The 25220-nt window shown below is 29.0% G+C and overlaps 3 protein-coding genes across 6 annotated transcripts in view; 2 read left to right on the plus strand and 1 right to left on the minus strand.

Moving 5' to 3' along the window:
* Positions 1-103: 103 nt before the first annotated feature.
* LOC113385227 (glycine N-methyltransferase-like) lies at positions 104-5461 on the plus strand. 2 transcript variants are annotated; one of them, XM_026623058.1, is made up of 7 exons: positions 104-155; positions 243-350; positions 3578-3696; positions 3865-3992; positions 4235-4494; positions 4961-5082; positions 5256-5461. In XM_026623058.1, the coding sequence occupies exons 2-7, from the start codon at positions 258-260 to the stop codon at positions 5419-5421; spliced, it is 888 nt and encodes a 295-aa protein (XP_026478843.1). In that variant the 5' UTR covers positions 104-155; positions 243-257; the 3' UTR covers positions 5422-5461. The 2 variants fall into 2 exon arrangements, with proteins under 2 accessions (XP_026478843.1, XP_026478842.1); XM_026623057.1 differs by having other exon boundaries at positions 140-350.
* A 2091-nt stretch (positions 5462-7552) lies between these two features.
* LOC113386982 lies at positions 7553-15534 on the plus strand. Its single transcript, XM_026624740.1, has 5 exons — positions 7553-7718; positions 7893-8002; positions 8291-9801; positions 9897-10095; positions 13951-15534. The coding sequence occupies exons 2-5, from the start codon at positions 7894-7896 to the stop codon at positions 15450-15452; spliced, it is 3321 nt and encodes a 1106-aa protein (XP_026480525.1). The 5' UTR covers positions 7553-7718; position 7893; the 3' UTR covers positions 15453-15534.
* A 1016-nt stretch (positions 15535-16550) lies between these two features.
* The window catches only part of LOC113386981 (RING finger protein nhl-1), a 37883-nt gene continuing 29213 nt past the window's right edge, over positions 16551-25220 (minus strand). For all 3 annotated transcript variants that reach the window (XM_026624739.1, XM_026624737.1, XM_026624738.1), the window contains exons 7-10: positions 24513-24653; positions 22092-22309; positions 17193-17417; positions 16551-16680 (exon numbers count right to left, since the gene is read on the minus strand). In XM_026624739.1, coding sequence (XP_026480524.1) covers positions 17204-17417; positions 22092-22309; positions 24513-24653 — 573 coding nt within the window. In that variant the 3' untranslated portion in view covers positions 16551-16680; positions 17193-17203. The remainder of the gene's footprint in view (positions 16681-17192; positions 17418-22091; positions 22310-24512; positions 24654-25220) is intronic.

Here is a 25220-nt window from a genome sequence, read left to right on the forward strand (position 1 = left end):
TAAATATTACTGATTGTCTCACGAACGTATTAATTCAAAAACAAGATTCTTATCTATCAACGTCATCATACGAATCGACTGTAATAGAGCACCCAAAGTCAAAACTGTAGGTTAGTACTTCGCCGACGTTCTTAGGAAATTAATTAAAATTAAAGGTTGGTCGAGAAGTACTTTAAAAAATCATTAATAATTGATTAATTTTATATTGAATATATTGGTTCGAATTTATTGTTCATATATAGAATATTATTAGAAATATGGGAGATTCCGAAAATGTGATTCACACAAAATCGCTCGGCGCAGCGGCAGAAGGTGTTCGTGATCAATATGCCGATGGAAAAGCCGCTAAGGTATTAATTTAATGCAAATTGCAATGATAAACCTAATCCTGCATAATTCATTTCTCGGAGGAAAAGTTGGTTTTTGCGAAAAACTTTGATTTGCTAATTTTAAATTTACTCGACATTTCAAATCTTTATCGTTTCAAACTTGAAAAGCATGTGTGTGTATGTATGTATGTGAGCCTATTTTTCACCTTTGTCGACGCTTTCTCAATAACGGCTGGACCGATTTCAAAAATGTAAAAGTTATTCGATGTATCTCGATAAGGACCACGGTTGGTCAGTTTTGCGCGATTGGCCAAGCCTTTTCTTTGTAAATATCAGAAGAGTGTAAAAAAATGTTTGTTTTAGCCCACAATCTTGAACTGATTTTCATAATTCAAAACTGTTCGAAAGACATTAGTTGGAATCGCATTGATTAGTTTTTGGTACAGATCTTCCAGGGCGTTTTTTTCATAATTAAATGTTAAAAGAAGATAAGTTTCTTAGACTTAAATAACATACTAAATTATCAAAGACCTACCATGAGTGGTTAAATTATATTTTTGCCACTCGTGATTGAGCAATTCTAATCACAATCTTTGCCCAAGCATCTGTACGTCCTGTGCTGTTTCGTAGGTAGCTACTGATTACAGGTTACGTACTCATACAGCATACAGTTTTAAAGTCCGATATGGGTAAAATGAAATGTGTTAAAAAAATTAATTTAATTTATTTAGTTGCAGATAATATACTGAATGAATGAATGATTTTATTTATTTTGGATATAAGCAGCAAACATTTGATCTAAACAGCAAATTCTAATTGTTACTGATAAAATCGATTCATTACAAGTATCAGAAAGTTTATGCAACTTTTCTTAAGGCACAATGCCACTTACAACTAGTTAAATATATTCTATAGTAATATCCATAAAAGAGCACTTTTTTTAAATTCGATATATTAATAAAACATGGATTGGTATATAAGAACATAATTTTTGTATATCACATAATTTTCACATATTTTTTTTTTTATTTTGTATGATATGTTACCATGCAACTAAGTCAATACACATATTTAGCATTAATTTTTAAACGTTTCTCGATAAACTGAACTGTATACCGTGATTTTTATCCTAAGCGAATTGAATTAATTTTACATAATTTGTGAGTATAAAGTCGTGAGAACTCTCTGCGATATTACAAACAAATATTATCGAATGAAATGTAAATATAATTATCAACGCTTTAACTAAAAACAACTTTAATAAATATTATAGTGAGTTCACAATTTTAATATTCATACAAAGCACATAATGAACGTTTGATTATAAACTTTCAAATGTTGTTTTGCTCATAAAATCAGGTTCAGTAATTTTATGTTTTCTCAGAGTTTCAAATTGTTTTGAAGCGTTTGATACAAAAATTATAAATGTTTGTGTATGGAGGTTTGCATATTAAAGTAAATTTTGTCCTCATTGATTATGTTCATGTTTTCTCGGAAACTTCTGTACTGATTTCATAAATTTAAATAAATTTATTCATAAGGGGCGTGCATTAATCACGTGAGGTTTTTAGGGGCAAGGGGGATTTTACAAAACATCACCAGGAATCATCATCAGGAAAGGGTTTGGTATGAATATTACGTGTAATTATTTTTTACCTGAGTTTTGTTTTAAAAAAATTAAAACATTTAAAAAACTTTTTTTTAAATTTTGACTTTTTTTTCGTAACTAAAAATACACGAAATTTAATGAATTAATTAAGAAAATTGGCCATGCAGAGTAATTTAGATAGAAAAACTCGAAGTTATATCCGGGAAGAGTAATATCCGGGCGAAGTTATATCCGGGCGGAGTCATATCTGGCTGGAACCATATCCGGACGGAGTTATATCCGGAGTTTTATCCGGGTAGAGTCATATTTGACTGGTGTTATATCAGGGCGAAGTTATAATCGGCCGAAGTTATATCCGGCCGGAGTCATATTCGGCAGTCGTTATATCCGGGCGGAGTCTAACAGGTCCGAGTTATATCCGCTATATAGACTACAAAAAACTAACTTAATGAAATTTATTATTAGTTTATTGGGGGGCGTCCATTATACACATGATGTTCTTAGGGGGAGCGGATTTTTACAAAAAATTACGAAATATCATGTAGAGGAGAAAAGGGTTTAGTAAGTATTTTGCATATTTGTATTGTATTTTTGTATTTTGGTATTTTTGTATTTCTTTCTTATCTGAATTTTTTTAATAAAATTCACACATGTTCAAAAAAAGAGGAGGGGGGGCGGTCCAAAAAACCTTAAAAATTCGATCACGTAATTATTAGAAGCTCCCTATAAGACGATTGTTATGAGATAATCATTGTGGCCCTATCATAAAATAAATATAATAATAGTAATATAATAAAAGCAGCTGAACTTGCTAATTTAGCTAATTTCCATTTCCAGTAAAGATTGGTAAGGTTGCTGCTCATAATATAATAATTTTAATAAATTCGTTTTCTAGTAAAACTAATCAAGCATTTTTTATGTTGATAACTTGGAAGACTATTCAAAGGCACGTCGATTGCTTACAGTTTGATAATGATTTTTCTCATTATGTTGATTATAATAACAAATGCCGTAAATTATAAATATATTCGATTTTACAACATTATTTTCATTTCTAGGATTTTGTACTTCAAAATCATACTATAACTCTATATACTTTTTTATACTGTAGTTGTTACAATGCTGCTTTATTCAAGCATTAAATTTTATTATGGCGGATTGGCAAATACTATGTGATTGCTACTCGTGATAGATATATTGTCTTATTTTTTGTCCACTGGTGTAAACTTTTGATTCGAGATAATCCCACAGGAAAAACTTTATAGAGATAGGACTAGGATTCCGCGATTTATGTCACCTTTACTTCGAATCAATTTTCCAGGAAAAATTTTATGAACAAAATTTTATGTAGCATAAATGTGTTGGACGTCTTTTATGTTGCCTCGTTCTTTAGAGACAATATTCTTTTATGATAGCTGGCCACTGATTTATAATTCACTAGACGTTTTTAAAACTGTATTTAAGGAGAATATCTTCGTGACTGAGGTCTTAAATTGTCACCCAGTTATTGCGAATGACTTCGTAGCTTAATCAATTTAGATTGCTATATTTTAACAATCGAAATATGATCTTTCAGTAATTTAGTTAGCTAATAAAATATCTAAATATAATACAAAAATAACTTTTTGTTTTAATTTAGGTTTGGGAAATTTTCATTGGCGACAAACGCTCTAGGACTGATCACTACAGAAACTTTTTAGTTGGTCTACTTAGACAACGTGGCTGTAAGAAAATACTTGATGTAGCATGTGGAACAGGGTCAGTATTTTATGTTTACTGATCAGATCATAGATAAACAAGTATAATCAGATAAACAAGTATGGATCAGATATTCTACTAACTTTTACTAATAAAACAATACCAATTTAATCAAATATTTGATCTCATTTAGGACAATAATATAAAATGATTTTTTTTATTTAACAGGATAGATTCCGTGATGCTCTTGGAAGAAGGTTTTGATGTTACCTCTGTGGACGCTTCTGACAAAATGTTAAAATATGCTCTAAAATCAAGATGGGAACGCAGGAAAGAACGCGCTTTTGACAACTGGGGTGAGTTTTTAAACTACTATTTTGATGGTATACCAAGTTAAAGACCAGCACCAATAGATCTGGTCACTCGATGGAGTTGATTAGAAGATCACTTAATGTTCTGACTATTAGCAATTTTAGTCCCACTATTTAGGCGTGCTGGGCTGTATAAATAATAGAATCAGAACCATTTTATTATTATTATTCTTTGTTACAGTTTATTTGATATTTACAAATTATCATATATTTTATTATTCATTTAGTTATTGAAGAAGCAAATTGGTTGACGCTATTCGATGACATTGCACCAATGTTGAAAAATGGTGGGTTTGATGCCGTAATTTGTTTGGGTAACTCCTTTGCTCACATGATGGACTCGTACGGGGACCAACGAGAGCAAAAGCAAGCCTTGCGCAACTTCGAAAAATGCGTCAAGCCTGGTGGTCTGCTCCTGATTGACCACAGGAACTACGATCACATCATCAGCAGTGGAAGTACGCCATCGAAATGCTTATATTACAACGTAAGTATAGTAGAAGATACATAGAAATAAAATTTTGGTAAATTTGTAACAGTAGTCACTATAAAAATTAGGGCTTTCAAGTTGTGATGAAATCTACAGCCATCAAGCAATTTTTTCCTAAAAAAAATATGGAATTTAATCTTATTCTAAGTATTTTAAATTTGATTCGCTTATACAAACAATATTTTATAAATAATTTTCAAGCACAAAATATTTTTTTTAATTAAATTTATTCTGCAATCTGTTAGATAAAACAAAGAGCAGAGATTGTCAACTATATAAAAAGATTTGAAATTTGAAATTTGAAAAAGATTGATTCGAAATTTTAAAAAATATTGAATTTACTCTGGCGAAAGTAGATACTTTTTTACTGCATTGACTTATGTGTAATAAGAAACAAAATCCGTTATTCCGAATTGAATAAAATAAAAAGTTTATTATCCACATATGTGAATTTTATTTACAGAGTACTCACACAGCAGACATAAAAACATCAGTTTTACTTGTCGGCGGAGAACCTGCTTTGGTTTCATTAGATTATATGATCGATACTTCAGATGGAAAATCAGGCAATAAAAAAGATATAAGGTGAGATATGTGTTCACATATACTGTTTTATTGGTCTTTTATTCTCTGCTAGAATTTTGGTACTTAAAGTCGATATTGAATTGAATCCTTTGTCAGTATCACGTTCTGGAGTATGGGAATGAGTTTTCAGGTCATTTTGATACAAAGTTAAGATTTGATATTTTTTATTTTAGTGAATTCAGGTTATCTTACTACCCTCATCGGTTATCGGTTTTCAAGCAAATGCTGAAAGAGATCTTCGGAAATGGTGCAACATATACCATCTATGGAGACTTTAAACCAATAGATGCCATTCAGAATCCAGCTTTTTATATTCACGTAGTAGAAAAGCATAAATGAAATAAATGTATATTTTAAATAATTAATATATTTGTTATTTTTAGTACATTATATTTTATTATAAACATCATAAGGATCATTATCATTTATAATATCAGTTTAATAAAAATATTTTTATATGCCTCAAGTTAAAAGCACATGTATTTGATCGGTTTTAATCAAATTGTGTGTCTCACGAGATTCTTAGACATAAGACATTTTATTATATTCATATGGGCAAAACATCTAACCAGAGAAGACGATTTTTTGAGGTGGCGAATTATAGTTTATTTCGACATTTGAAATATTTTATGCATTGATGAAGTAGTTGGTCTTTGTTTTTAGTTTCAAAAGATTTAAACTATTGGTGTATGACATCGTGCCGTAAGGCAAATTGCTGGAACATTTCGTACCGTAACGAAATGTTCGAGTTGCAATTATTTAACAAAGTTAAAATTATTCACTTAAGGTATATAAGTGAGCTTTAGAACTTTAACCAGAATTAAAATTGAAATCTGAATTATTTTCGATATACAACAAAAAATATAAAAAAGTTGTTTCGTCAACACGAGCAGAAAGTTTTTTGAATCAATCAAATCGGATGCTTATTTCTCTCAAAAACTTCCATTTTCTGTACATTTAACTCTGTATCTTCGAAATGGCTGAATAGCCTACCTTTTCCAAAAACTCGATTACTATTTTCTGCACTCTTTGCCCCGTATCTCCAAAACGGTTGGACCTGCCTTTGCCAAAAACTAAACAGCACATTTCCCTTTCAATAGAAGTCGAATGTTTTTTGAACCATTCAAATCGGTTGATCTGTGGGCCGGAAAACGTGGACGAAAAAATGTGGACACACAAAACACACACACACTCACATCCATTTTTTCTGATTATGAGGTATGCCATAATGTTCAGAAACCTTCAAAACGTGGAGAAATGCAAAAATTATCACTTTCGATTTTCGGCCCATTACTATAACTATTTACGGGAAGTTAAAAAAGAGGGGTGGTTTAATTTCAGCACTAGTCACAATTTAGCATAGTAATATTTTGGTTATTTTGATCGAACAAAAGATATATTTATTGAACGAAAAACAATTTAAATATAAAAACCGCTATGCATTATGTGCTAAAATAAAGGATTAAAATTCTTAATTCGCCGAAGGAAATTTAATGCTGAATCGAATAAGACCAAATTTTGAAACAGTGTATGTGTTTGTGTATGTCCGATTTTTGTTTTTTCGTCGACATTTTCTCAAAAACGGCTGGACCCGTTTCAGAAAATTAAAAGCCATTCGATGTAAGTCGATAAGGATTAATGTTGATCAGTTTTGCGCGGCAATCGGCCAACCCGTTTCTTTGTAATTAGCATAAAAGTGTAATTTTTTTGTCCAAGTTTTAGCAAACAATCTTGAACCTATTTAGAAAATTTTTGAGAATCGTAGTGATTAGTAAAAATCAGCCGAGCCGTCGTTTTTTTGTAATTAAATGTTGAAAATTTTCTTTGATGATTTTGAAGAAACCTATATGTAACCTATATGTAAGATATGATAAATTTTGTAGTTTGAAACAACAACTAAAATATTATACCCATACGATATATGGTTGAATAGGAAACATTCACCAAAGTTTGGGCGATTAAGCGATTCTATTCAGAATCTATGTTGAAGTAGATGACCCTTCTGTGTTTTTTAGGCACTATATTGATTTATGTTCAAACATAAAGAAATTACGTTTTTAGAACCCGATGATGTCAAATAAATTATTTTAATTCATGCAAATAAGTATGTTTGAAAGACATCATTCGGAAATTGCATTGATTATTATTTGTTAGTGAAAGCGAAAACTTTATTTCAATTTACCTAAATAGCTGCATTTCAATTTTCATTGACTAGATTATATATATATATATATATATATATATATATATATGCATCGGTATGGTAACTTGCCTTAAGGCAAAATGCTACGTACAACTAGTTGAGAACTATTGAATTATTCCATTTCAGATACATTTGAATCGAATTGCGCGCGCATCATTTCTTCTCTCCATTTTCCTGTCTATGTTGGCCAATATTAGTATATTGTCTAGGATGTTGGCAGCGCTGCCAAGGGACATGACTTTGACAGTTTGCATTAGTTGACAGATCGTACCTGTGGCAGGTGGCAAGGCAAGGTGTAATGCGTTTGTTTTCCATATGTATGTCAAAATCGTGATCATGCAGCTATAGTTGAAATGAGTTTACGCACGGCAATTATTTTATGAAAGGCCTTGACTAATTTTTTTTATCAACTCTAACAACACGCTTTACAAGCGTAAGTAACACAATCGACTTCTTACAAATATAATAATGCTTGTTTGATACAATTTTGTAACCGAATATGAAATGTCATCTGATAAATATTGTTAAAATTTGTGAAGTAAATGTTTTATTATTCTTTTGTTAATATGTGATACACGTTTGATATGCATCAATACTTTTTTTACAGAATGATGGCAAATATTCCACCTTTACTATCTTCAAGTCCGCCCCCACTTGACATCTCAGATGAACCAGAAGATTTTATTGATGAAATTATACCAAGCTTTGATTATGATGGTTAGTACTTGTTTTATATTGACATTTAACTACTAAACTTAAAATTATTATTTTTGAAATGTAATTAAATGTTTTTTGTCCATCCGTTGTTTCCAAAGAATATCGACCTTGGTTTTTTATGTATTTACCAAATACCATTGCTGCAATACTTTTTGTTGCAAGTTATTGCAAATTATAGAACGTTTATTAAAAGTGCAAATTGAATCACAACTTAAAACAATTGCTATTTGAATCTTCATATTATTTTTATTAAATAAAAGTTTTATAAACTTTGTTTTTCTATTACAGCTGTACCTGAACAAACATACAATGGTGAAGATCTTGATTGTACAATAAATTTTCACAACTCTCATACATTAAAATTACCAAACATCGAAGAAAATGTAATCAACAATTTTAATTCTTCTTGTGATTTCAATGTCCCATCGGAAATAATAACAGAGGCAGTACAATTGGATAAATCAAATAATAAAATAGATTATGATGAAATACCAAATGAAAATATTGTTTTAAAAAGTTTAGAAGACAAAAATTTATCAAATAATTTATTGAACAACTGTACAAATAATGCTTTTAATGACGTTTGTGATAATGATAAGGATTTTGAACATTTGGATACCCCACAAGAAATTGTGCATGATAACTTACAGTGTCTGAAAAATGAAGAATCTTACGAAAATGATTTAAAATTTGACCGGTTAACTATAAATAATCCTTCTTCAGAAACTACTAATTCTGATGATGATAGTGAAAAATTTGAAGAAATTACTGATAATGCATTTATGATTCCTGAAGTTAAAAGCTGTACAGAGCCAGATGTATATAGTACTGCTTTGAATGATGCACAAGAAGATTATCAAAATGCAGATTGTATACAAAATAACTCTGATGGGTTTGATGATTTTGATGATTTTGTATGTGCGGAACCTAAGTCATTAGTTGTTCAATCAACAGATATAACTGAAAAGGATGATGATTCGTTTAGTGAATTTAGTGGCGGGGAAAAGTTTTGTTCTGGTTCACCTGAACAGAAAACAAATTATGACTTACCAGTAGATACATCTGTGAATCAGACCATAAATGATGTAGATGAAGCCCAGAATATAAATTTAGAAAATTATCACATTTCAAATATTCCAATTTCAGAATATGATAATAAATCAGATGTTGATGAAGACGATTTTGTATTTCAAGATTTTCAATCCACAAATCAAACAAATCAAAATCCAGAAACAGATCCTAATTCTGAAATAAATGATGAGCCTGTCAGTAAAGCAAAACACAAAGATGAAAGTTTTGATGACGATTTCGAATTTCAAGATTTTCAATCTACAAATCAATCAGAACCAGAAGCAGGTTCTAATTCTGGAATAAATGATGAGCCTGTAAGTAAAGCAAAACATAAAGATGAGAGTTTTGATGATGATTTTGGAGACTTCAATAGTTTTGCAACAGATAGTGTGCCTATCAATTATCACTCTAACAATGCGAGCGTGAAAGAAGTTACTCCTATTGATGATACCCACTCAATATTAGATACTTTCAATGAAAATATGGCTTTATATAAAAATAAAGATTTTGATACACTGTTCAATAAAATTTTATCTGTAATTGAAATGGCATTTCCTGCTGTTGCTGAAGAAGCACCTGTTCAGGATCACGTAATTAAGGATGATGACATTTGTGTTATGGATGAATTAAAAAATGTTGATATAACGGATATAAATAAATTTCAATGGAAAAATTCTCAAACATTTGAACAAACGTTAACAGCGCTGAATATAGATTCAAGAAATATTGTAAGTATATATGCAGAAATAAATTATGTAGAATAGAAATCATTTTATTTGATGGTCAGTATTTTTAATATCATGTATTTATATATTTTTTTCAGATGTATGGCAATCGGTTTAATAGTGAATTGCCCCGATTTGCGTCAAATTTAGCATACAACTCACAGGAACCATTAAAGCCAAAACCAGTAACAAGTGCTTTACCTCCAAGAAAAGATGAATATTCAGTGAGTGAAAATCCTAAGGTTCCTGATGCAAAATTTGACTGGGTTGCTGCTGGTTTAGTAAATCCATTAGATGGTGAGTAAAACTATATTCATATTATTTATTGCATTTTTTATGTAATTATTATGTAGTTAGCATGTCAATAGAATGCTTGTAATAATAGATTTGCCTTAAAGTCATAGAACACCAATTAAGTATTGGTGTTGGTTTTTATTGCCATTTGTAGCAGTATGTGCTAATTTTTTATTATCAACTTTTGTTACATTGGCTTTAGAAAATAAAACATAGTTATATTTCATTTATTGACAATCATATATCTTTCAATATTTGATTGGTGATTATATCTTAGATCATCTCATCAGAAAGGTCTCCTTCCATGTATTAACCTTCCCAGTTCAAAATCTTGCAATATTTATTTGCTAACATTAAAAGGCGTTATTTACTTTTCAATATGCTTCTTTCCGAATTCACGCATTAAATAGTTTTAATTGTAAATATACCTAAACTCATATGCTTGCATTATATCGTTTCATTCTATTCAATTACATCCAGCTTTCAATAAATATCATCCTATACTTTCAAATTGATTGTGAAAAATAACAGAAAATGCGGATTGCACTTTAGTTTCGGGCAGTTTTTTGCTTGACAATATTTATAGTAGTAGAATTCGTTCCATAAATGCACTAGGAATAGTGAAATTATTTTTTGACCATTAAACCTATAATAAACAACCATGAATATATTGTTAGACATTGTTAAAAAATCGTAGAAAACAGAGACATTTTCAATAGAGGTTTTGAAACATGTTTAAATTTGTTAAAATATTTGATGAATTTTCATATGGTGATAGAATTGATAGTCACAATAAACTCCTTAAATTATTAAAGTTCTATGGGAAGTTATTTGAGCATAATGATTAATTAAAGTTCGCATTTTTGTCGCAATGTTAGGTTTGAATCCCGCTGTGCTTTTTTATCATCTCATAGACCAATAATATTTCAGAAGGATTGTTTGGTCTTTTAGCTCTTCCACTCTACGAAGTGTTGTTAATTTTTCATACAAGTAATCCTGATTTTTTTGTAAATTTATATTTAAATAGTTGGAGAATAAAGTATATTAAAATTTCCTCTAGCTCGAATTTTACTTTTGTGCTATGGTTTCTTTAGCAAATTTTCTTAAAATTATTCATAAAACCAGAATTTCAAAATATATTATATATATATTATATATATATATATATATATATATATATATATATATATATACGAGGTCTGTTCAAAAAGTACCCGGAATTTTCGTTTTTTCAAAAAAATATTTATTTATTCGTCTACATTAATGTGGTCCCCATCAAAGTAGTCCCCCCCAGATATAATACACTTATGCCAGCGTTTTTTCCAATTTTCGAAGCACCCTTGATATTCACTTTTTGATATGTCCTTGAGCACTCTCAGCGATTTTCTTCAATCGAGGAAAACCGCCGTCCTTTCATGGGTCTCTTCAACTTTGGGAATAGGAAAAAGTCACACGGAGCCATATCTGGTGAATTTTTGCACTTTGCAACACTTTATTTCATTTTTTACGCAAAATTTAATACAAATTCTTTGACTTTTCAATTCTTCCATTGTAAAAATCGCCGAGCTCAGAAAAACACGTCGAACCTTAGCGACTACCACAGACAAAGTAAACAGTGAATATAGCTGAAAATTTCATCATACTTTAGGGGCATGTATACCAACACAATAAAAAAAAATTTTGACAATCAGACACTCCAGACCCGCGAAATTTAATTATTAGTAATTCCGGGTACTTTTTGAACACACCTCGTATATATATATATATATATATATCTTTAATTGAAATTTCCTGAATTTTTTAATAAACAAATAAGGGTTTTATTTTCTGAATAATTTATCCAATGAATAAAAAACATTGCAGATGTTTGATTAAGACGTTTCGGAACTAGGTACGTTCCATCATCATCAGGTTCTTCTGCAATATTGATTTATATATCCATATCACCTTTTTTTATATGTATGAAGCACTAATTTAAAAGTTACTCTACTTAAAATATTATGTTAAATTAAGTAACTTTTCTTATAAGTTGAGTAACTTTTGTTTGAAAATATGTGCTTAAAGCAGTAACTATCCGCAATATATATATATATATATATATAATATATATATATATATATATATATATATATATGTATATCGAGTCGTTTAGTGTTTGCATAAATTGTGTGAATTCACATCATCAATATTTGTATTAATTTTACATATGTAGTACTAATTCAATTATCATAATAATTGAATTCCCGAAACGATAGTTGGTTGTTAGTTAGAATCATATCTTCATCATTTTGAATTGCTTATTTAGAATTGCATCTGCATCTTAAATCTTGCTACGGTGACGATGAAAAACCTGCATAAAAATGTTATTTTATATTAGCAATTGGGTTACGTAATTCCAAATATAAAAAACGAATAAAGCAAAGAAATATTTATGCTCTTTGTTTATAAGTTGTCATTGCGAATTTGTATTCGTCAGCAATTTATATAGAGTTTGTACTTATATAATTATAAATACATACAATTACAATAAGTTTTGCACGATGGCATATATATATATACATATATATATATATATATATATATATATATATATATATAAATTCGGACATAATCATAATTGCTATTTTATGTGACATGTGATTTTATACGATCACGCGGTAATTCTGTAATTAATCCATTGATTACATAGAGAACAATAGATTAAATATAAAAAACGTTTGTGGTTATTTATACTGGTCGTACATTTTAGCCACATTTCAAATAATAGCTTTTCGATTTTATTTGATTAATTTAAAATTAATTTTGTTTTGTTAATATAAAAGCGAAAGTACGATTTCTGGGGCATCTATATATTTGGAGGTGTTAAGTAAATGGCTCTAAAATAAAAATTAAATTAAGAATAAATTTGAAAATTGGGATTGAAATTTCTTAATTAATATCTTATTCCGCTTCACGATATCGCCTTTTAATGTATTGTTATCCAATTAAATTATATTTGGTATTCGAGTGTAAAGTTTTGAGCACCAATAATTAAATTTTTATGCGTATCAACTTAAATTTTTCAATTTTTATTTCATTTCATGAAATAATCATCTGTGAATCGATTTACAAACTTGTTAAAAATTTAAATTGTAATCTAGTTGAGCGTAATTTAGCTATGGATAAACTAACTCGTTAAGAAATATTTTACTACATAATATTTAATTTTTAAAATTTTTAAAAATATGTCAATAAGATTTTTATGCAAGTTTTTCATTGGTTTGTTCGCTTCATTCCTGCTGTAGAATCAATAGTTCACAAGCCTGATTTCCATCCACGTTTTTATATGAAGATACAAACTAAATATTGACATGATAACTTTGGCTTTCGATACACCATCGGTACTTCAAATTTGTAAAACGAAATTTTTGACACTGAACTTTATCAGATTTTTACACATTAATATCTGTCGACTATAAAAATTATAGTCAAATATTTAAAGTCAAATTAATTTTCAAAAACTATAAGTCTTTTCTTATTACCCATGTGAATTCAAAACAAATTGATTCTGTAACATAAAAAATATATAATAAGACCTTAACAATTAGTTTGCAGAGTGTTATACATTTCTAATTATTAAAGCATTCAGTACTTGTAAATAATAAATTTATATATTGTAATATATCACGAAGATGTAGAAACATAGCACATTATTTGCATGGTTGAACTATTAAATAGCTATGAATATGCATTTTTAACATTATATCGGAGCACATGTTTCATCGGTATTTAGTTTGTACTCATAAAAAATTAAATAATACAGAGCAGTTAATTTTGCTCTAAATCTGTTTATTTGAATTCCAAAATACTAAATTACAGGTTCATCAACATATAACGATGGCAAAGAGAATATAAATTACATGAATCTATCCATCCTAGAAGGTCGTATTGAGGATATAGACAAATCATTAAGTGTTAATAGTGAAACTTCAATGTCAATCAAAAATAATGGTTGTGATAAAATTGGTGCAAATGTTAGTGAACAAGTTGCCCCGAGCAAAATTACTAGTCTCAGTTTTCATTTACCGGAAACTCACATATTTACATCTCCCACTTCTGATACACAAGAAATAGTCAGTCAAAACAATAATACAAAATTTGATGAAAATTTGTTTCTGAAATCAACGACAAAACCAAAATTAAACGAGGGAATAAATTTATATGAAGAACGTTTTGCTAGTGTTGATACGGCAGCGTCAAATAAAGATCAATCTCCTGAAATCCTAATGCCACAAGCTCCATTTCAGAATGATCCACTCGAACAAATTATTAAATTCGAACCACACAATTACTTTGAGAGTATGGACAACATGACAACAACAGCCCATGATGTAAATTCTTTTAATTTTGGAACTTCTAACTACGATTCTAAACCAGTTGTATCAAATGGTATCGGTTTAAATTATGATATACTTATGCCCACTCCCAATGATAATAACATAAATTTGAAGCCTAAAAGGAAGGAAAGTGATGATTTTGATACAAGTTTTACAGAGTTTCAATCATACACACATAATAAAAAAACACAGAACTTTGATGCCTTGGTGAAGCCAACTTGTACAACGACGCAAAACTCGCACATTCTCCATCGACCAGATGAATCTATTTTATCAACAAATTTGTCTACTTCAAACATTCTTCAACCAATTGTTACCAACTCAACTCTTGATCATTCCTTTATTAAATCTGATAGTGACAAGCTTGGTAATAATGATCTCTTTCATGAAAACAATAGTGCTGATGATTCCCAAACGGAGTGGTCAGATTTTGTTTCAATTACAACTGTAAGTTCAGCTGCAACGCCGTCTATTCAAAGTAATGGTATTGATATTAATGCTTTTAAAGTGCCTATAAAGATTGATGCAGCTGACATTAAGATGACTTCGAAAGAGATTTCGAACAGCACCGATACTGATGACTGGTCTGACTTTGTCTCAAGTACACCATCAGCATTACATTCCTATAGTAGCAAAAATATCCAGCCCTATGACAAATGGAACAGGACAGGCCCTCAATTCAACAACTGGCAAACGAACACTTTTTATAACCCTTTAGCTGGATCAAATTTTTTAATGCCTCATAGTAGTAACAGTGCAAGTGGTTTTGATTATAATAAACAAAATACAGTAAGTTCTGCAAAATCAATATCAGACTCTAATTATATGCGCTTTAATAATTCTAAACCAAATAGTATTATAACGTCTAGTAGTTCGCAGCGTTCTGAGGGAAATGATAAGATCTCAAGTATTACATCTGTTCCAGAATTATCATTCGCGGTTCCTCAATCTTTTATTCATTCAATAAATTTTTCAAAAAAATGATCAAACATGAGCTTAGGTAAATCACATGCAGCATTATAATGTCGTTGATTTTTTAAAAAAATCATTTTACCAGTGTTCAAAATAAATTGGTCTGTGATCATATTTTGTTTATCAAGTGTTATAAACGAATTACTACATTTCTTGATATATGATTCAATTTGTAAATAGTATTTATTGAAAAAAAGTTGTAAGACATTTATATAGAGATGAAATATTATGTTATATTCAAGTAGATAAAAATACTTAATCATATCTGAATATAGGCATATATATATATATATATATATATATATATATATATATATATATATATATATGTATATGTATATGAGTATATGAGTTATATGTTGTATACACATTTTCGAACGCAATAACTAGATCAATATAATTCAAAATTAGCATTTTTCAGCTTCAGCTTGATTATGCGATTCAAAGCCTCATTTGTTGTGTTTTTGTAATATTAGATGGCAAATGTCGTTAATGTTTCAAAATTTTTATAATGTTTAATATAACATTCCTCTGTGAAAATTTATGAAGATAATGTTCCTTATTGGACTATGCTCAGATTTTACTATATCATATGTGCATATTGTACATAATGTTATGATATTATAACATTACTGTTTTGTGGACATCTGTATTTGCATATATAGTATTATATTGATGTTATTGTTGATATATTAAGTTTTCATTATTTGCTACACTTTTGGAAGGTACTTACAATGGTACTATGCATGCAAAATCAAGGTATATTAAGTTTATTTATTTTATTCGTTAATTGAGAGATAGCAATTGAGAGTCAAATTGCCTTTTAATAAATTTGTACATAGAATAACAATGCCTATTATTTATAATAAATTAATATCATTTTCAGCATAACGCTATTAAATATATAAAGATATATATCTTGTGCACAACTTTGTACATTTCATTCGTGATTGAAGAAATTTCAAAATTTCCTCAATAAAACCCATCTCTTTGTTACAATTTTTATTTTTCACAAAACTAAAACATATTGTTAGTAACAGTCTTTGTTTAAATATTTTTAAAATAAATAGCACATTTAAATATTTTATCTAAATGAAAATAGATTATAACAAAAATTTTCGGACAAAATGTAAATGCGGAGCAAAATAAAAATTTACGTTGAAATAATCATGTAGGGAATCATTTTATTCTGATTATATTCTTGATTCTTGATTATATATTCCTGTGCATTCCACATGACCTAAAAAATATATGAATACATGTAATTACAGTTATAATTTGAAATTCATAATATAATTTAAAAATATTGTTTTACATTTTTAACTTATTTAAGAGTCAGTTTCAACGTACATTTTAAAATTGATACTAACGTAACGATTTTTACTATCTGACTAATATTCTTGATGATTATATGATGATAAGAAGTAGCTGATTTCTAAAATTTTTGGTTTTCTACCAAAATGCATGTTTTTCAGTTATAGACCATACTTATGGTAGTAGCAGAATTCAATGCATAAAATATAAAATAATTATATTTAGAAAAAATGCGTAATTTTTAAATCATTTATTATGCTAATTAAATTTCTTCATAGAAGGAGAAGTTTTAATGATTTTAGACGCAATTCCAAGGAGAATCTATATGGTATATACCACGATATTTTTGTATCAAATAAGAAGACGAGATGCACTACCTAGTGTTACGATCCTAGTGTTTTATTAGTGATATTATTTATTCTAAATCAAACCGACTACCTGTAAATTTATTAGAAGACCTGGACCCTATGATTTTCACGATCGCAGACTAGGATATTTCCATTAGATGTGACAGCAACACCCTCCAATCCCTTAAATTCTGCATCACCGCTTCCCCAGCATCCAAGGGAACGCAGGAAACTGCCATCAGGATGGAAGATTTGTATTCTGTTATTACCAGAATCTGCTACAAAAATGTATCCTTGGTCATCCACTGCCACACCCCTGAAGTAAATGAAATATAAGAATTAATTCATATATTTCAAAAAAAATTGAATGAACACGACTGCAATGTAAATTTCTTTAATAGTCGTAGTTGAGAGGCATTTTTGTAATAAAGCATCAACCGTCAACCGATCTATTATCCTTTTTTGCGAGTTATTCTCTCATCTTATTAGTCAGTATTTTATGTAATGATAATTTGATCATCCACCAATAAATATAAAGCAAATATCGAACGTCGATCTCATTAGCGACGTGACTTCATCATACAATGCCAGCACGTTCGACAATTCCGAGTTGCACTTGAGAGGCGACGAAGGAAATATTCCCAGTTCGTGGATTCGATCATTCTTAAGAACGAATCTTGCGATAAAAACTTGAATCTCAATTGTTATATCAAGTCATCCGATGAAATTCAACCTGGCAGATATTGCAATGTTAAGTTAAGGACCCATTTTCAAGACTATCTTTAAATCCTTTACTGTTTAGTGCAGCATAAGCTTTTATCCAATAGTCAACTAAATAATAAAGTGGAAAAAGCATAAGTGCATTGGCTATAAGGAGGAACAAAAATACATTGCATATAAATTTCCAATAAGACACGTCTAGGAAATCAAGGTAACAAAAGAAATGAAAATAGTGGTCGTTTGAAGTCAAACCGCTTCCATTACCAAGATATTTTAAGTATATCATAATCATATCCATAGTGACATAATGAAACGCCATTCTGGTCATTTGCTTGTTTAATATTATACCAGAAACCATTAGAGCTATTTCAGATGATGGTGATTTTTTGAGAAGGCCACGCGATATTTTAGATATAAACTCCTAAATGTTGTAAATATCCTTTTATGTCTAATTATTGCCAAGATGTGTAAAACCAACTGCAGCCATTTTAATAATTTAAGTCAATTTCTTTATAATTAGTTTAATAAGTTTTTAATGGAAAGCGAATCTTTGATTTAATATTTTGAGTGAAAGTGCAAAATATGCAGTGAAAGATATTATTGTGACAATTTTCAAATGCTGCTAAATATATCAAAGGGGGCGTCTATTAATCACGTGATCGATTTTTTAAGTATTTTTGGACCCCCCGTCTCTCTTGGTGGTACGTGGTGCTATTCAAAATTACCCTGCCCTCCCCCACCAAACATCACGTGTATTTTTAGTTACGAGAAAAAATTGTAAATTTTTTCTTTATTTTTAACTTCCCGTAGGGTAAGTTATTGTAATGGGCCGAAAATCGAAATTAATTTTTTTTACATTTCTCGACGTTTTGAAGGTTTCTGAACATTTTGGCATACCTCAGAAAAATAGGATGTGTGTGTCTTTGTGTGAGTGTGTATGTATGTATGGATACAATTTTTCGTCCACGTTTTCGGGCGCTCGGATCAACCGATTTGAATGGTTCAAAAAACATTCGATTCCTATTGATAGGGCGATGTGCTGATTAGTTTTTGGCAAAGGCAGGTCCAGCCGATTAGGAGATACGGAGCTAAATGTGCAAAAAATGGCAGTTTTTGAGAGAACTAAGCGTCCGATTTGAATGATTCCAAAAAATTTGCTTGTTTTAACAAAATAATTGATTTTGGAAAAAAAAATTTTTGCTTCAAAATTATTTTTTTTTTATTTTTTTTTCCAAAATATTTTTTTTGTATATCGAAAATAATTCAGATTTTTATTTTAATTCTGTTCTAATATAAAAAAATAATTTCAACTTTCCAATTTAGATCATATAATTCTTATAAATATTCAACAATGTACAATATTTATAATAATCTATTTTAAAACATTTAATATTCCTCGATCATTTCGTTACGGTACGGGAAGTTCCAGTAATTTGCCTTAAGGCACGATGACGTACACCCCACTAGTTGATTTTTTTTAAATTCAAAATTTCATTCAAAAAATAAATACACGTTCTCCTCCCCCTTAAAACCTCACGTGATTAGTGGACGCCCCCGAAATTGTTGATTATCTGCACCTATCGATTGCCTTAAGGGAAAGTGACACTTACACCTAGTTCATTTATAAGCAAGGCGGAGACAATTTTTGATTTTCATTATTTTTCTGTGATATATTTTCAATGGAATATTGATTTAGTCGACTTATTTATACTGTGACTTACGATCGGCTATAGTGCTATTTATTATAGACATATATAAATTTATATATACCCATATTTAATAGACATGCATATTGCATCGTTCCATTTCGTTGCAAATGATGCGATTTATGAGGAATACATTACTTATAATAAATTGTTCATATATTTACGAATTTATGTTTGCGAAGAAGATATAGTAAAATTGTTATAAATGGCATTGATATAATTTATTATTTACTATATGTTAGAGTTTATGTTAGAAAACTAGAAAATGAAACTGGGTTTATGAATGCATGTAATATAGGGTCAAATGATTTCTATAAAACGATAATATTAATTAAAGCATAGAATATTCGATTTTGAATACTTTAAAAGCATATGCTTCTTGGCCAAATCTGAAGATTTTTTCTCAACTATTTATTTTATTACCCAAAGTATTGCAAAATTTTATAATGTTATTATAGAAAACCATTGCAAACTGACTGTGGTTAATAGCATATTTTACTGTTAAAATTTCATTTCATTGAAATGCCATTTGAAATAAAAATCTATTATTTAATAACACAAAACTTTATTTGAAATATATACAGTTGTCAGAAAGTATTGTTACAAAAAATTACAGTGTGTATAATTGTATAACAAATATTGCATCAAAATTTTAATAATATTTCAATAGAACTATAACCATGTTACTATTGAAATTATATATCTTACATTAAAAATTCTATTTTTTTTTTCAAAAGAAATTCGTTTTGTGCTTGCTTAGGAAGCACTCAATATAAACTATTAAGATAATGATATTTATTCTGTAGGCATTTCAATAGAAACTGATTGCAGTTTTGTTTGTTTTATCTTATTAAAAGTTATATAAGTAAAAAATAATAAAAACACACACAAGCACACACTTAGTTTTATATCGCTAATAGCAAATATCGATTAACTCCATGAAATTGAAAGTTGAGCAATACGAAGTAAATATAGATAAATTGTGTAAACGTAACTCGACTCAAATTTTTAAATTTTTATGGGATTTATGGTGTAATCAAACAAAAAAATGAGATGTTTAGCTTGGACAGATTAGTTCATAGTTTTCATACAGGCAAATATATTTTCCAAGACGATCAGAAATTTGTCGATAAAACTATAAAAACTATGATGGCAAAAAATTGAACTTCAATAGGTTTACGTCGCATTTCAAAAAATAAAGATCATACACTTTTGTCTTTAAATTTTTTCATAAATATGTGTTATGTCTTGAGAAAAATATATTCTGATTTTGTTGTCGTAAAACACTCTTCATTTTAATACAAAAAAATAGGTCACCTAATCCTAGTCGTCTATCCGAGAAAAAAAATACCATAAAAACCAAAACTCTTGTATAAAAAGAGATTATTCAAATACAAGCTTTATAGTATTTCATTGGGCTTGTTGATAGAAGATTTAAAGCTCTATTTGCGATTAGGTTCGAATCACAATTGTGGTAAAAAATATGAGATTTTCAATGGTAAAAGATCTATTTTTTTTTTTGTTATAATTCATTTTTGTTAATCAAGACTTTAATGTTTTATTTACAAAATTGAAAAGATCTAAAGATTTGAAAAGAAATAATGACTGAATTCTGTTATTTAATTTATAGAATTTAAAAAGACAAAATAATAAACAATAAATTAAAAATACTAGCACACTCAGTTTTGGCAAAAAATGGTTTCGCGGATATTCATTAATAAAATTAATAATGTTTTAAGGATGTATAAAATCATATGTAGATGTTCAAAATCATATATATTTATTCGTGATTAAAATGATTTAAAATAGATTTTACAAAATTCAGTTTTGACTATTTGATTGATATCAGTTATCTGAATTATGTGCTGGGATTGAAACCATAACAAAAAAAATTGAAATACAAGAAAATGCTTTGTTATTCATAGCTACTTATTATGAACTAAATTACTATGGATTAGTGTTGGATTAGATATCTAGAAGTTTGGCACAAAAATTTATACTAGGTCTCGTCTATGGTGTGATATTTGATTATTTGAGTAAGTAAGAGTGATATAAGAATTCAGAGAATTTTTCTGTACATTTTCTGATAGCAGGATCTTAAAAAGTTATAATGGAGTCAATCGATTACGTGCAGCGATCAATTGCGTTTATACACTTATATGATTGTGTATACACACATTTATTTACCCTGTTCATATTTTAATATTAAATTTCAATATAAACTTTAAGTCTTTATAAAAAATGTGATAAAGCAGTAAAAAACTATAAAATATATCACGATCATCAGACAAAAGTTATCGTACACAACCTCCTTCTTTTGTATGAATGTACAATCAATGCCGGAGAGATGTGGTTTTGTTTCGATCTCGAATTGTATTTGTGGTGTATCAGTTTTGCCCAAGGGCCTTTCCATTAGTGCGAAATAAAAATCGCAATCTCTTATGTATTTATGCGGTATGCAAATATAAAAACCGCGCACTTTTTCGTTATAGAAGAAAACATTTAATAAGTCGTGAAGCGAATTGATGGTCGATGATGTTATTACATATGATGATGAAACGGACCTGGGAAATTTGAATTGTCCTTCGTCGCATCCTTCTGTGCCGAAAGCGGTTAAGACGCGTCCGTTTACGTCGAATATTTGGATTCGATGGTTGTTCGAATCACTGACGATGACTCGGTTTGTATTCGAAACGGCGATGTAGTGCGGATGCTCCAACTGTCCAGGTTTACTTCCGCAACTGCCAAATTTACCAACAAAGGTTCCATCTGACTGGAAAACCTGAAATGGAAAAATTAACGGTAATATATGATTACTAATTAGAGTTTATACAAAAACCGACATTTTAGAAAACCGGTTTTTGGATAGTTATTCTACTGGAAAACCGGTTTTCGAATAGTGATTCTGCCGGAAAACCGGTTTTGGAATTTTATATAGCAAATAAAATTTTCTGTAATAACAAAAACAATTATCAGAAAATTTAGTGTGATTTGAAGCAGCTTTTAACTGAATTCACTTATTGTTAAATTTATAGCTAATAAATAAATTTATTTAAATTTTTATTAGTAGAACAATGAAATAATAGCTAATTTGGATTAAATAATTTTGAAAATAATTACTCGTTGTTTATGCATAATTTTCACATATAAGAATGTAAATATTTTTATAAAAGTGAAAGGAAAGAATTCGAATAAGTAAAAATAATAATAGTTGTTAATGTCAATTTTAGTTTTGAAAACAATTAAGGTAAACCCCAAGTGTTTTCTACTTCGAGCAATTTTAATTAATTGATTTCAAATATTCTAATTATTTTTTTGTTCAATAAAATATGATTTTTGAAAGCCGAGGACGTCTATCGATTTTTTGTACAGAAGTGTCCTTTATTTACTCGAACTAGGCTTAATCATTTTTAAAGCCTGATATAATTAATTAAAAAAAATTTGTTTTTTTATTTGTGGCTTCTAGGACTAAAAACTATTTTTTTGAAGTTTGAGTGGAGGAAGTAACTTCTTCCCAAGTTTTTTTTAATTCAAGAAATTTTACTTAATTGATTTCAAATATTCTAATCATTTTTTTGTATAATTAAATAGGATTTCTGAAAGCCGAGGACGGACGTTTATCGATTTGTTATTTAAAAGTGTCATTTATTTACTCGAACTAGGCTTAATCATTTTCAAAACCTGATATAATAATTCTAAGTGATTTGTTCTTTTATTTATGACTTCTAAGGTTAAGAACTCTTTTTTTGAAGTTTGAGTAGAGGAAGTTACTTCTTCGAGAAGAAACCACGCTGATCTAAATTAATATATTCACTGATATGAAAATCTAAATTAATATATACAGTAAACAAAAATTAACACGGAACTTTTTTGGGAACCATAACAGATTGATATGATTCCAAATGTTATTGAACAGATATTATTCCAAGGATCAAAACGCTTCCATCCATCTGGTATATGTGGCTATATTTATTGTCATTTTTCATCTGTACAGTGGAAATCGATTTTTTTCAATAAAAACCTGGTTTTCGAATTTCATCGTCAAAAAGACGGTTTTTAAAACCGATAAGCCATATTACTGATGTTATGAATTTTATAGAACATAGATGTGATCGATTTTTTAAATTCCTCTTAGTTGTAAGTAAATTTGTCTGATCTGCTTTCTTTTTACGTTCCGATTTATCTTTTTGTCAAAATTGTTCTAAAGAATTTGAATTATAGTTTGCAGATTTTTGCATTTAAAATTTTAATTAAAACCTATGAGTCACCTGGTCATCTTAACTCTTTTTCTCCAAATTGGTAATGCATATAATGCACAACATTAAACAAGTAATTTGAATTAATTATTTGTCCGAGCGTCGAAAATTGAATTTTTGCAGCATGATAAAATGTGAAACTGCTATAAATGTCTCATGTTTCCTGTTATTCAAACTGGCAGTCGATTTGAGTTCTGTTTAATTTAACATTGAATAAAATGTTTTTATAATATCTATTTATATACCAGTCGAATATAAATTTGTACAGTTAATACTAAAATTTATATATTCCGTGCCAATGCTGGTGGGAGATGATTTTCATTATATCGAACAATATTGGTGATTAGAAAAACGTAGAAAAAAATGATGAATCTCAACTAGTGGTAGAAGTATGCATTGCAATAACTTTTAAAGTTGTTATATAAATTAAATTATTGTCGTTTACACCTTGATTTTATACATTTTTTTTCCAAAAACAAAAAAATACTGCTTAAATAAATTTACTATTTATGAATAGTAAATTCATATCTTTTTGAGCAAGAAAGATTAATTACTATACTTATATAAAAGATATAACTTTGGAGGCAGAATCGGCAGTGTGCAAGGTATTACTATTGCTAGAGGTAGTATTATCCACTCTCAAATTAAATTGTATTCTAAACTTTGTTTTCTAAGACTGATCGGGAAATTAGGTAGTTGCATCAATAGAAACCTGATTTTTTTATTTACCTGAACGCGATGGTTTTCCTTATCACACACGTAGATAAATCCCAGTGCATCTGTTGTGATACCCCACGGATAGTTGAACTTTCCATCTGAGGTACCTTGACTACCAAATGCTCGCAAAAATCTGCCTGAAGGGTCTAATACCTGAAGGAATTTGAAATTAAGGTTAGATAATTTGTTTATTATGATTAAATGTCAATGTTCTGGCTAGGTTATCAGAAACGTTTTTTTTGTGTAATTTCAGATTTTATTGACTATCATAGTAATAAAATATAAATCACTTGTTATGACTGATTGTAACTGATGCTTTTTGAGATTTATTGTGATTGATTTTCTGCAATCATCAAAAATATTTTTATACAAAATGGACCAAAAATTATCGTTTTATTAATGCACGTCTAATAGTAGCTTCTAATGCAGAGTTTCATGTATGATTTTATACATTTCTATTTTTAAATGGCTTAGTTTGCATTTTCTATTCGCAATATATATTTAATATTAATTAATTAAAGGAATAAATTAAATTAGAGATAGTTAATAAAATCGAAACAAATTAAAAATGGTTTGATATATGAATTTGGAACTTCTAAATGCTTGTGTTTTATATATTGTTTTGCTACATTTTTGAAAATACGTAGTATTCGAAATATTACGACGGTGGGAACCTATTACTCTCTGGAAATGGAAGACTCAGCCGTTTGCATATAAAAA

Source organism: Ctenocephalides felis, unplaced genomic scaffold (assembly GCF_003426905.1).
Source record: "Ctenocephalides felis isolate EL2017-DRISC unplaced genomic scaffold, ASM342690v1 CF-g0.4_SCAFFOLD_03571, whole genome shotgun sequence".
In the NCBI taxonomy this organism is placed as follows: domain Eukaryota; kingdom Metazoa; phylum Arthropoda; class Insecta; order Siphonaptera; family Pulicidae; genus Ctenocephalides; species Ctenocephalides felis.

What these genes read in the sequence shown, in the direction of transcription:
- LOC113386982 (XM_026624740.1), top strand. Translation starts at nt 7,894, where the DNA reads ATGATGGCAAATATTCCACCTTTACTATCTTCAAGTCCGCCCCCACTT. An exon ending in ACCAAGCTTTGATTATGATG is followed by an intron (nt 8,003 to 8,290) that starts GTTAGTACTTGT and finishes TTTCTATTACAG; the next exon opens with CTGTACCTGAACAAACATAC. An exon ending in TTTAGTAAATCCATTAGATG is followed by an intron (nt 10,096 to 13,950) that starts GTGAGTAAAACT and finishes ACTAAATTACAG; the next exon opens with GTTCATCAACATATAACGAT.
- LOC113385227 (XM_026623058.1), top strand. Translation starts at nt 258, where the DNA reads ATGGGAGATTCCGAAAATGTGATTCACACAAAATCGCTCGGCGCAGCG. An exon ending in CCGATGGAAAAGCCGCTAAG is followed by an intron (nt 351 to 3,577) that starts GTATTAATTTAA and finishes GTTTTAATTTAG; the next exon opens with GTTTGGGAAATTTTCATTGG. An exon ending in GATGTAGCATGTGGAACAGG is followed by an intron (nt 3,697 to 3,864) that starts GTCAGTATTTTA and finishes TTTATTTAACAG; the next exon opens with GATAGATTCCGTGATGCTCT.